General features: G+C 39.2%; 1 protein-coding gene across 1 annotated transcript in view; it reads right to left on the bottom strand.

Annotated features, from left to right (window-relative positions):
• Window positions 1-13,118, bottom strand: part of LOC101917261 (macrophage mannose receptor 1-like) — a 33,558-nt gene that overhangs the window by 17,157 nt on the left and 3,283 nt on the right. Inside the window, exons 3-18 of the mRNA XM_055806559.1 lie at window positions 12,726-12,899; window positions 11,597-11,761; window positions 11,157-11,273; window positions 10,153-10,296; window positions 8,602-8,784; window positions 8,266-8,420; window positions 7,236-7,349; window positions 6,402-6,517; window positions 5,407-5,555; window positions 4,783-4,982; window positions 4,277-4,398; window positions 3,402-3,489; window positions 2,546-2,690; window positions 2,036-2,071; window positions 1,779-1,948; window positions 849-916 (exon numbers count right to left, since the gene is read on the bottom strand). Coding sequence (XP_055662534.1) covers window positions 849-916; window positions 1,779-1,948; window positions 2,036-2,071; window positions 2,546-2,690; window positions 3,402-3,489; window positions 4,277-4,398; window positions 4,783-4,982; window positions 5,407-5,555; window positions 6,402-6,517; window positions 7,236-7,349; window positions 8,266-8,420; window positions 8,602-8,784; window positions 10,153-10,296; window positions 11,157-11,273; window positions 11,597-11,761; window positions 12,726-12,899 — 2,146 coding nt within the window. The remainder of the gene's footprint in view (window positions 1-848; window positions 917-1,778; window positions 1,949-2,035; window positions 2,072-2,545; window positions 2,691-3,401; window positions 3,490-4,276; window positions 4,399-4,782; window positions 4,983-5,406; window positions 5,556-6,401; window positions 6,518-7,235; window positions 7,350-8,265; window positions 8,421-8,601; window positions 8,785-10,152; window positions 10,297-11,156; window positions 11,274-11,596; window positions 11,762-12,725; window positions 12,900-13,118) is intronic.

Genomic DNA, 13,118 nt, shown 5'->3' with positions numbered 1-13,118 from the left:
CATCCAGCAGGGAGGAGGATGAACCTAGTGAGGGAGCAAGGGAGAACTGGACAAACAACATGTCTTCTGAGCAGTGGATGTGATGCAGAAAGCAGTAGCTCCAGAAGATGACACTATCCAGTTTTGTGGCTTGTGGCCAAGACAGGCATCCTAAGGCAACAGCAAAAAGACTGAAACGAAGAAGCTGAGACTCATCTGACTGAGCTTCAAATCCCAGAAGTCACTAGAAAAAGAGGCGGCGGGGGGCGGCAAAGTGCCACAGGAGAAATGTGTCTGTAACTCATCTAAGGCTCCAGGGGTAGTTTAGGACATTCCCAGGGCACTTTGTTTCCAAAGACATTTGGAGAAGTGTGATGACTCCGTGTAACCTGAAGCTGTCCTGCCCTAGGCTCTGACAGCACAACCATCTGGGAATTACCTGTCAGACAAGGGCTCTCCACTATTGATACTTCACCTCTAAAAACCACCCTGATGCCTCTCACTTCAGGTTTTGAGGGTTCTTTTTCTTTGATCATTTGTATATTCAGTAATGTCTGCAAGTACCATCTGGAACATCCTAGAGACCTCCAACCAATTTTATCTGTCATCTAACAAGGGGATGACACCACACCAACTGTGAGTGAGTATCTCAGCTGCACAATACAAAAGCAGAGTATAGAACCAAAAGAAGGGGAAAGAGAGAGTGAAATTATTAAGAGATAAATGCTCCCCTGAGGAGCAGAATCGTATTTTAAAACCGGATGTCAAGACATGGCTGTAGACAGGTTGTATCAGTCATTGAACTTCAACAGTCTCTTACAGACATGCCAAATACTCACATCTGACAAACTTGTTTTGTTTTGACTTACCGGAATGTCTTGTCAAGGCTCACGCTTAAGCCAATATAGAAGTTATTTCCCCAGTCTTTATAGAAAGTCTAAAACACAGAAAATAAGGATTTTAATGAGCTGTAAGAAAACAGATTTCAAATAAAATAAGCAAGCTCTCAAAAAAACACTTTAGTTTCAGTTGTAAAATTGCAAATTATGCAATGTCCGGGGATTTGCTGGGATTATGTGCCTGAACTGCAAAATGCAATTTTTTTTTCTCCTATTTCTAGTCTTTAAATTTAAAAAACAACCAAAAAAAAGGCAGAATGGCATGAAGAAGAAATGGAGCAGAAATCTGTTAAGAAGATAAGAACAACCTCTTAAGCAGATTATAAGATAAAGCAATATTTTTTAAGAATTTTAGGAAAACATCGTGATAATTTGCTGAAAGACTACAAGTAAATGGTGGGGTTTAGTACTTAGTCATGTGGAGGAAAGGCTGGAATCATATTTGGGTTTAATAGTAAGGAATTATTTCCAAAAGAGTATATCATCATCAAGTTATTCTTTTCCTATTAGAAAATATTCTGACTTAAACATTTTACTGAAAATCTGACATCTGTTTTGGCAAAAAAAGGGAAAAGCTTTTCTTGAATTCTGTGAAGAGAATGAGTTGGAAAAGAAAATACACACAGTAACTGTAGCTTTCAGATAAACACAGCAAGGTTTTTGAAATTTGCATCCTGAGAGTGTTCTTGAAAAGAAGCTGAGGATTTCTCTACATGTAGCAATTTATCAAAATAATGATTATGGTAAAGCTCCTAAGTAGATAAGCCCATAAAAGGTTGTACTGATTTTTTTTTTTTTTTTATGTTGGGGACCGCTTTCTAATATTTCACAAGCCAGCTGAAAGAGATGCCTCAGTGCAGGACAGAACAGCACATCTTCGAAGTAAAACATGTTTCTTACGTATTTCCAAAGAAAATTTTTTTCACTTTCATTCTCAATAACAGCAAGATCACCACCATTCTTCTTGCAAAAGTCCCTGGCTTTTTCCATAGGCATTGGTTCCATGCTGAAGTAGTATTCCTTGTGATTATGTATTATCCAGTCATCTTCACTAACAATATATTCATAATCTGCAAGGTAAAACATTAATTTCTATTACAGACTGCTTAATGTCGTTATTGTGAATTGATTTCTGTTATTGGAAGTACAAGACTTACTGAACGTGGAAGTAGGCTCTGGTTTCAGTGGTACTCCTGCAACATAAATCAGTATCTGAGTATATTACGTTTCTCAGATAACTCTCGATTAAATATATTTATACAGTTGTTAGCATTTTAATTCCAAGTAATAAAATTAATCTTAAGGGTTACTCAGTATGCTTATTTTTGTCACAGAATTTCTCAGAATATCTGGAAAGAAGGTGTTACGCTCAGCAAAACACCATGTTATAGCTGATCACATGTTAAGCTTACAGAAACTATGCCAAACTTTACGTTGCTCTATTTCACTTCCTCAACATGCTGCATATACATCCCAAACTTACGTGTGTATCTCATGGATGAACCCATAGTTTTCAACTACTTATATTTAAATTAAAATTTATTAAGTGGTTTTTTTTTGTGCTTGATGGCACAGATGACCCTAATACCTGCAGGTAATGTGATCTGACCTGGAAAGGATGTTTTTATCTGCCTCTCAAATTTTCTTAAGAAAGAAAGTTATCTTACCTTTTTTTATTTGGCAAACATAGTCCTGCATATGTTCACAAAATAAATCATTCCAGTTCATGTTATTGTAGCCATTAAATACACCACATTTTTCATTTCCATCATAATTGTTTGGTTCGCCACTTGCCCATTTTTCAAAATTTACCTATAGTGGAAACACAGTTTTGTTACTATTTTCCTTTCAAGGTGAAATAATTGTCTTATATCGTCCTGTTGAAGAAGAGTGTACTTCATTTGATTTCATGGTCTGTCTTGTGCTTTGATGACAGTCCTTGTAAGGAGAAGGACACGACCCTTGCATAGCATAATATATCAGCCATGTATTTATAAGCCATGTTAATAAGCCAAGAAGTTGTTGCCCTCTTTGTTACCAGGAGAGATAAAGTTCTCCTGTCAAGCTCTAGAAAGAAGTATCTAAGTACCATCCTCTGCCCCCTGGTTATCCTTCTCTGATGTTCCAACCTGAGACAATCCATCAGTGCCGCCATATGGACTTGGGCCTTGCAGACCTTGATCTACTTAAGATGGTGAGGGCAACAAAGCCTGGCTTGTGGAGACATACAAAATTATTTCTAACATTAAATGACAAATAGTAATATAGACATAAATACAGCCAGTTTTGCTTAGACCAAGAAAGATGTTCCATGACCTTTGGCGTTATTTCATTACTCTAAATGTCATACTGTTAGCTGTAACTATGAAGTATCAAAAGATAAAAACTTGTTCCTAGAGTGGAATTAGGTAATAAAAAATAATATGGTCACTGCTGGCTTGTATAGGAGGAGTTGTGAGAGCTGCTGCCAACACAGACATGGAAAAGTAGACAAAAAGCTGGAACAATAAATTATTTACTCACTGGTGAGCCATCACTCCATATAAATCCACTGTCAGAGTCCAAGGCACTTAAACCCATCCAGTAAGATAAGTGAAGATATTCTCTGTTTCTGAATGATTATAAATACAGACAATTAGACACAGTGTGAAATAAAAAAGAATGTATAGCATATATTATATTATTCTCAGCGTTTTGATGCTAGAAGTACCATTTGAGACAGTCATATGAAGTAATCGTTCAATTGTCATGTAGGGAAAAACACCCTGGCACTGTATGTGGCAGGAAGCAAAGAAACACAGAGCTTCATGGGGAAGATCACGGGTGTCATACGTTCACAAGTACTGTGAACTTAAATGAAAATATATTTTAAGGTCTTGGTTCCACCAAGTAACAGGCATCCAAATTCAGACCTGTGTATACTCATAGGCTTGATTTAAATATTTATATAAGCACATCAATAGGTCAGGCTTTCCTTAGTCTCCCAATTTTTCCTCTTAACTAAGGAAGGAAAGGAGCACAAACTATTCTTTCAATCAAAAGTATTTTATCTCCTGATCAGCTAAGAAGATCAGTTTTATCTCTTTGAACTAAACTTAGTTGAAACCAATTTTGGTGATCCTTCTTTCATTTTTGTGGATGTTCAGGATACTTCCATTCATAGCACCACTTCCCAAAGCCTGTCAAGAAACCCTTTGGCTCACCTCTTTCCACCCATTTCCTTCTGCCTCTTTGCAAGGATTTACACCATCTTTGCAAAGTAGAAATTGATCACCAGAAATCCTTTACGTCCTTCAGAAAGGTCAATTCTTATTTATTTATTTATATGTGTATATATATATATATTATTTATAATAAAATGTGATGGGATTTAAATGATAGTCTATGCAGATACTTACAAGCCAGCTATTAGGTTTTGTTCTTCTTCACTGTGAATACATGCCAGATCTCCCCCGATGGCTCTGCAAAAATCTCTTGCACCAAACCATGTTTGCATTTTCTCCCTTCCTCCCTGAAAAATCTATGAAAAGTAGACAACTAAATACTGTGCTGGGTATTACAGAAATTTAGAAACAGAACTCTGGGCTTCTACCTTTCTTCTGGTCTCCTGCCCTCTATTTTTATCACTTACTATTTAATTGTGCAATCATAAGCCTGTGGTCATCTACCAAATTTTATTACTGCAGCTTTGCTTTCCCTACCATTTCAGACTCCCTGTGACTCCAAACTTCAGTTCAACCTACAGACGGCACCTTCCAGCACTTCCCAGCCAGCCACGCTGCCTGGAGACATGTTGCCACAGGCCACCTATCAGGCAGGCAGGGTAAGATGCACCTTCCATGCCTACACAAACGTATTCTCATTTGAAAGAACAAGTGTTTGCATTCAGACATTAAACACCTACTTTGAAGCAGGAGCTGCTCTGAGGAATGGATTTCCATCCCTCTGGGCACGATGGGAGAGGGGTCGTTGTTGGAGGAGGTGGGGGGGTCACTCCCTCCACCAGCTGCTTGCAGACAAACATGTTTGTTTCTTCACAGTTCAAAATATCCCATAATCCAGCTGAAGTTCCTGTTATCATCGCCACGCAGCCTGACTCCTTTCCTTCATGAAACATAACATTTTTAAACTTTATTGATACATGGCTGCATCTTCTCAAAACATGTGCTACCTGCTTAAGAGTAACCTGTCCCCACTGTGGATGCCAATAGCTCACAGTAATCCACATGCATTTCAATTAAATCATAAAAGAAATTTTATCAATTCCCTTTTAAATTATACTATGAATTACTTATCAAAACCATCAAACAACAGAGAGTGAATGATGCCGACAGACATATGCAGTCCCAGGCAGTCTACTGGAAGGAGCTACCACAATCCCTGATTTAATCCCTTTAGCACAAATGGAAAGTTGCACTGTCATTACTGCCACTTTATGCCAGAAGTGTTTCTAAACCACTTTTTAGCTTTCAAACTGTCACTTCTCGGGTCCCCAGAGCAGAAACTCGGTGGCCCCCATGGCACATACCTGGCATTCCTGCATTCCAGTGAGTGAAGGTGACAGCATCCCCACTGGCCCACCTGAACGTCCCCTGCTCCTCTGCATCTGAGAGACCAATCCAGAAATACCTTGCTGGATTGAATCCAATTACAGAAGTCAGAAAAGCTTGTTCATATCTGTGAAGAATAAGTACCAAACGCATCACATTTTATCATAATTTGTTCATTTCTTCAAGTGTTCATGGTAGCAAATCTGGTAAAGTTAAGGTGACTTAATATTTGGGAAAAAATAAATATGGATTGAAGCAAGGGCAACAATCTTACTTTTAAAGTTCTAATTGTCACATAAATTGATTTTTATTTTATATTTTGGTAATGTAATTCATGTTTAGAATTTAGAGTGACTCTATTCATCTTTTCTACTGCACAACGAGCAACACAAGCCAAACAATGCTTGAGTTAATGCATATATATTATTCATTCTGTATAAATAAGTGCCACCGTGTTTTACTGAGATTTATGATAAGGTTAGATCTTTAAATTTTGTTACTCTGGGGGAAAAAAATAATCTACTTTTATTCTAAAAAGGGTAAGTTTCCAGATACGCCTGTTGCAAAGAAAAGGCTGAAAAGTTCAGATCCAGAAGAAATAAATAGTTCCACGTTTATCTGTTTATTTTTAGTTCAAAAACTTTTACAACAGTCTGGCAATCTGGGGTTTTGGGGAGGTTGTCTCAATTTTTTAGTTCCTGGAGTCAACAAGAGTGTAGGTGTGTAGTAGAGTAGAAATGGCTTGAATGCTTGTATTGATGACATATCATATTATATTGATGACATATCAAATTATCATGACATATGAAAGCCCCTGATGTACTTTGTCATACTTCCCCAGTTCTACCATAAATTTTCCAGCAAAGGAGTAATGCCATGCTAGACACTATGAATAACTAACTGCAAAGAGATTTCTATTTGGCCCTTCTGTCATGGTTGCACGTATGAAAGGACAAGAATAATGTTTCCATACCTGTCTCTCACAGTAGCCAAGTAACCTTTGTTTTCTTCACAGATTTTTTTTGCTTCTGAAAATGTTGCTGGTAACTGCCCCACAGAGTAACAGTAAAAGCTGTGCTTCATCCAGCCCTGTCAGTGTCAACAGCAGAGATGCGCGGGGGGCGGTCAGACTGCACAGCACAGTACACTTCCAAAAGCCACATTAATACCACACCCCAAGTCAAAATTCATCTCCAAAGCCATGAGAAGAAACAAAAAGGATAATCAAACAGAGCTTTTGTAACCTCAGCTCTTAGTCTTGCCCCTTGATAAAGGACACAGGAGGAGTCTTTGCGAGCAATGAGCTGGGGCTATGACTCGGAGCTGGCAAGCACACTCACAGCCACTTTGCAACTCCTTGTGTAATGCCTGCTCCACCTTATTGTGTAAGTGTAGCTGTTGCAAAAGGCCACACACAATCTGCAAAACAGTTGGCTCAAATATTCCTGCCTCCTGTGGCAGATTGATTGGATGGAGCAGGCTGCACACAACCCAAGACCAGTGAGTTGCAGCATGAAAAAATACTAACATGCTCTGCAGAGAGTGGCTTTTCTGGGTGAGGTGACCAGTTCTGCACTTGAAGAGAGCTGAGTGAAGTGCACGTGTAAAAAAGTGAAAAACAGAAGTCAATCTACATTTTGATTAAATAAAGAAAAAAATTCCCCGTTAGTCTAAGTATCAGTATATACGAAATTAACAATTTTCTAAGGTTCCACCAAGAACAGTCAAAATAATTGACTTGTGGGATACCATCACAGGAGTGAGAATAAGATGCAGTGACCTTTTGGTACTTGTGTTTTAAACTTACTTTTTGGCAGCCTGGGTAAGTAACCTCGCCTTTGTCTGATTCTTCTGCCAAAGGTTTCCTTTTACAGATGTAACCAAGTTTCGTTTCACAAGCGCTGTCAGCCCATGATCCATCCTGAGGATGGTAAAGAAGAAACAACAAAGAAAAGTGAAATCTAAAGAAAATCGATCCAACAGGAATATTCACCATCCTCAGAGAGAACCCTTCTCACTTGGTATGGCTAAGACTGTTCTGGCTCTCTTCCTTGCCTGGCTGCTTTCTCCAAAACTCCCGAATAAAGAACACAATAAAGACAATAAGGGCCACATTTCCTCAGAGGTGGGAGGATGAGGGTTGCGTGTATTAAAGATTCAGTGGCTGATGAGAGCAGGAAAGGAACATGCTGTTCCACTCTATTCTCACCAGCATGGTATTTACTATGTTCATATAACCAGATGACAATAGCAAAGAAATGCTGGATAGACTAAACACAAAATATTAAAAATGTATTGTTTAAGTCTTTTTCCATAGTATTATGGTGCATCATTTTATGCTGAGCATAAAGCAAGATAGAATTTTTTGTACCTAATTTTTTGTGCTTCCAGTAATATGAGCCTTCAAATTAGCTCTAATAAAACTGTATTTTAGGTGGTTTAGGGGAAACATGAGGAAGTCCCTGCTCCAAGAATCATACTATGCAGCTATAATCAGCTGATGTGGGTGACAAGTTACTTCAACCAGTTTCAGGTGGGTGATTTATCATAACTGCATATCTTAATGATATGCATATCATAACTGCAACTCTGATTTGCAGAGCAAACCAAGTCTCAGTCCAGTGCATTGCCTCTGGTGCTCCACCATACACCTTCCTACATCTGGTCTCCACTCTCCCTCTACACTAAGATATTCTGAATTAAACCAAGTTTATAAAGCCCTTTAAAACCCTTGTCATTTGTTTGTTTGTTTGTTTGTTTGTTTTTGTCACCAATGTTTTCCTTTTGGGGGGCACAAAGGACAAAAAAAATGAATAAATTGGGAGAGAGATTTTTACCTCCCCCTTCATAACAATGCAGTCTGCTTTATTTGACGTGTGGGTCGGCCCTCCGTGGTGCCATTTGGTATAAGTCACAGGTGTCCCATCACTCCATTCAAAATACATTTGAACCCTGAAGTCATTTAGACCAATCCACAGCTCATCATCTGGTTCTGGGAACACAAAGGTAATTGTAGTTGTGAGTATGTCTTAAAATGGAACAATCACATCTCACACCCACTCTTGACTGAAGAAGGGCTTTTTAAAAACATTTAAGATCATGGTTACAATGATTATATGAATAACAGCAACAGTATAATTCCAGATCAAAAAGTGACCTGCAGGAATACTCACTGTACCCAAGCTGAGACACTGTGAAACTGTATTCCTCAATATTATGAATACTAGCCAGCTCTCCATCTTCTTTTCTACAGGAAGACTGGGCTTCTTTCCATATTTTGGGTGTTCTGTAAAGTCTGTAGCAATGATCTGCATAGGCCACCCATCCTCTAGGGCACTTAAAAGTCTTTAAGTCACCTAAAAAAAATATTTCAAACAATTAATGCATAGTCCTGTTCAATGTTTTCTTTTAATCAAAAAGAAAATGACCTTTACTGACATGAATTTGAAATATTGCAGTGCATACTGGCAGAGGAGAGAAGCAAGTGTCTGAGGATCACCAAGAATACAGAACAGATTAATACAACACAGTTGTGCTGGGAGCTATCAAAAAAAAATTTTTACAGGATTAAATAAATGTTAAGTAACTTGGCAGGCGAACTTGCAGGGCACAACTCTGTCAAATCCCCCTCAGAAGGGCTCTGGGTACAGCCACATTCCACAGAAAAGAGCCTCTTTTCCTACACAGGGGCTTTATCTTGGTGACTTTAGGATATTTTGCATATTTTTTCTCTGGAAACACCAGGTGCTTGGGAGTGAGTTGGAGCTCCTGCACAGCCCAAATCATATATCAGAAAGCCCAGGCGCATATATATACCAGACATCAGAAATCCCAGCTGCACAGAAATGCCACACACTTTGCTCAGCCGCTATTTCTTTGGTGTGAATTTAGCATCGCCAACCATCTTCCACTGCTTTGAAAGTTCACATGGTCTGCACCCACGCGGTAAATGGGAGAGGGCACAATGTGTACCCAGCGTTGGCATGTGATCAGCCACACTGTTCAATGCTCCCTGCACATAGTTTTGACCAGCGCAGACTTGCATTCCCCTAAACAACATCCAGGCATGGTTTGGAAGTCAGCATGGGTCAGAAACCATTCCCAGTGAGCTGTCTGGATACAGCCAGAATGTACAGGATAGAGCTATGATGTGCCATTCATCCCTTGAGCCAGAGAATAATCTTATATCTCTGTATATATGTAGTTGAGGGACTTATTGGGGATACTTGCATGCTGGGAATTCCCCGATGAAGTAATAGCGCACCTTTTTCTTGACGTAGATAAGACCTAGTCTGCCCCAGGTGGAAAGGGAGCTCAACTGGGAAAAGGTGCCAGCCCCATATTCTGAATTTTTCCTTTCGGTATAGAGTTAAAAGGGTCAGAGAGAGCAGGGAGAGCATGAACTCTGGCTCACATCTTTTAGCAGGGCACATCTTTAGTGTATTTTTTTAGAGCATAGGATATTCATCAGTATTTTGTGGTCCGGATAACATGTCTAAACACTAATGATGCCTTCTTTGGTACCCTGGGATCTTTTCAAATTGATGAACAACATCTAGAGATCATCTTTAAAATGAGCCAGAAAATTAACGTCTTCTTAGTGTTTGACCCAGGTCAATAAGTATAATCCTTTTGTTTTGAAAATATATTGTCATTTCATACACGGCATCCTCCCAGTATTTCTCACTGACTGCAAAAATAGCCTTATTTTTTGACCAACTTACCTGAGGCAATAGTGGAGGAATCGAAGGAGGAGTTTCTCTTTTGGCAGATATATCCCAGTTTCCGATCACACACCTGGTTTTCCCATTTGCCATTCCTGCCTTGGAAGGTCCCACATATCTTTCCAGATTCCACAGAGGGATTTCCTTTAGGACAGAGGCACAGAATCCCTCTGTTAACACTGAAAATGTTCACCTCATCACAGGAGGGAACGCACGGGTCTTTTTCGGCTGCAAAGCCACTGGTGTATTTATTATTTAGAGTGATAATTCCCAAGAGTGGTGACAAGGGAGCACCACTGGGATGGCCGAGAGGGCCAACATTTCAAACATAAGACTTACCCCTCCTCTCCCATGCACTGCTTTAGAAGAAATTCAGTGTGTTTGAAGTACAGCAGCACACAGAAAAAAGCTTGTAAAAGTTCATCTAAGACACAGTTCCTTATGGGGTGGTAGTACTGCAAACAACTCACTGTCCTTTACTGTTGGACATTGGACATGAAATGCATATTGAATTCCATGAGAGTGCTCGCCCGTTGGATTTCCCTGTAGCTACAACTATTATGAAAATAGGTAACATTGCCACATGCAAGATGGTGACTTAGATCCTAAGAAAAGAGTGGAAATTTATTAAGACAAAATATAATGGCTAAAAGTCAAAAGCAGTAGCTGAGAACAAGTGAAAATATTTTTTTATGCACTGTTTCTCTTTAATTTTTTAACATGCCTGTTGATAAAATTGTAGATTAAAAAAAAAAAAAAAACCAAGCCAGAATGAGGTGCGGGTATTTGTTTTAAACTGTTTTCTGAGCTATCTGCATTTTCTGGGAAATTCTCAGAACCATCTCTGGTGTGACCTCTATTACTGTAACATCCTACCTTTCTCACAACCTCCTGGAACCTCTTAAAAATTCTGTGAAGCCAAAGGAATTATGTAACATAAATTTGAAGAAGAGAAGAGAATTCTGGCCCAGACCCTGATCATTGTTTCAGAAAAGGACACCTACCTGGAGCCCAGTTGAGGTATCTGAAAGGACCGCCCCCAATCCATTGCCAGCCACTGTCAAGTGCCCTGAAAAGGCCAGTCCAGAGCTTCGCATTGACACCCAGGTCACTAGTGAGCCCTAAATGGCCAAAAGGAACATTCAAGTTATTAAATGCCTCTGGTTTTGTAAATTATTCAATAAAACTTGAGATCAAATTTTAAAGCCCAGAAAAAGGAAAAGTGTAATAGTAGATATCTCTTTTTAAAATATAGGTTAGATTTTTTTCCACTATTTCAATACCATTGATTTTAATTTTTTTTTTAGAAAAGGACAAACGTTTTAAAAACGTCTCTAAGATCTATTTTCACAAGGTAAGTATAAGTATCCCTGTTCAAGCTCTTGGAGCTGACCTACATTTCCAACATATGTATTAATTTGTTTGGGGTTTTATTTTACTTTACCTAATAAATACATTTCTTCATGAAGGTCTGTGACACTTAATAATTCTGCATTCTGCTGCTGGCAGCTTTTTCTTGCTTGGTGCCATGTCAAAAGCGACTCTGAATTTATCTGATAGTAGGTTTCTGTCACAGGATTTGTTTTCCAAAGGTTGTTGTGTATGGTGTCTATAAAACATGATAACAGCAATTTGACAAGATAATCATACTTGCTAACACAGAAAATAAAATCTTCATTGCAGACTAAAAATACGTAACTATGATTTGCTAATTTTTATTTATAGTTTGCCCCACTTAAATATATTTTGTTCTATATTGATAATACATTAATCACATAAGGAATTATTTCTCCTTCCAAACCTAGTTTTTCTACATTGACCCTGTTCCTTCTTATTTATATAACCAATGTACTTCTCTCACAGCTCAGTCCACATTAACCCACTCACTGATACATTCTACCTCTACACACACATTTCTCTATTCCCCATACAGAAAATCTTGGTCTCCGCAACCATTTCTTACCTTGGAACCCCACTTACACTCACTTAGACTCCCAATGTGACAGAAACGATCATTTCCAATCAATCAGATGTGAAGGGGTAGAGACTTTGTGTCGTTATTGGAAAGCTGTGTTGGATGATCTGTGGGTGTAAGGAGCACTGGAGCACCTAAGGCAGGTGAAGGTCGCTGCTCGTGTCCTACACCCTTCAGTTTGCTCCAGCCCTGCTGTTCTCTGCTCCATCCTATGATACACCACTGTCTCCTGCTTCCCTATATCTCACCTTCCTCATTCATTGCAGCTTTTTCTGCCTTTCATTTGCCCTGACTTTCTTCTGTCCTGGTCCAAGGGATTTTCTCTTCCTTTTTCCATCAGTCCCAGTCACCATCCCCAGAATACTCCCCAGATGTACCATAGTCTCAGAAGCACTGTAGACCACTTCTCATGTCTTCTGGAGAAACAGTGAGAGTGAAGAGCAGATACCTCATCTTATTGCATAGCTCACCAGTGAACTAGGCTAGCCAGAATCCAGCTTGCTGTCCAATGCTACTTCCACATCCCAAGCAGACTTTGACCATGAGAGTGGAAGAAACTTGTTTAATGCCTTTCCTGAAATCTTTATAAATAAATTACCTTTTAATGGACACTTTCCAAAAAATTGGTCTTTATCAAAATCTGAAGAAGTTGCACACCAGAGAAAGCTTGCACTGCCACTCCAAGGGATGCACTCAGCATACCATTTACCATTGAACTTAAAAGGGAACACACAAGGTGCACCAAAGGCATTTCCTTCCAGTGTATAGATATCTACAGAGAGAAACATAGGTCAATAGTGGTCAGTTGGTATCAGATGTTCACCACAGTCTCTGCTCATAAGCGGCTCTCCATGGACACAACAGAGCTGTGCAAGAGCTTAACACATCAGTACTTCATTACCACAAAGCCTTCCAAGGCTGTGGTGCCAGTCAGGTATGACTATAGCAAAATATTCAGACCTAAGGCTCCCAAACAACCCTTAACTGGCCC

This window comes from Falco peregrinus, chromosome 5 (assembly GCF_023634155.1).
Source record: "Falco peregrinus isolate bFalPer1 chromosome 5, bFalPer1.pri, whole genome shotgun sequence".
NCBI classification, from domain to species: Eukaryota; Metazoa; Chordata; class Aves; order Falconiformes; family Falconidae; genus Falco; species Falco peregrinus.
Note: the sequence above shows the minus strand (reverse complement) of the source record. Positions and strands in the feature narration are given on the sequence as shown.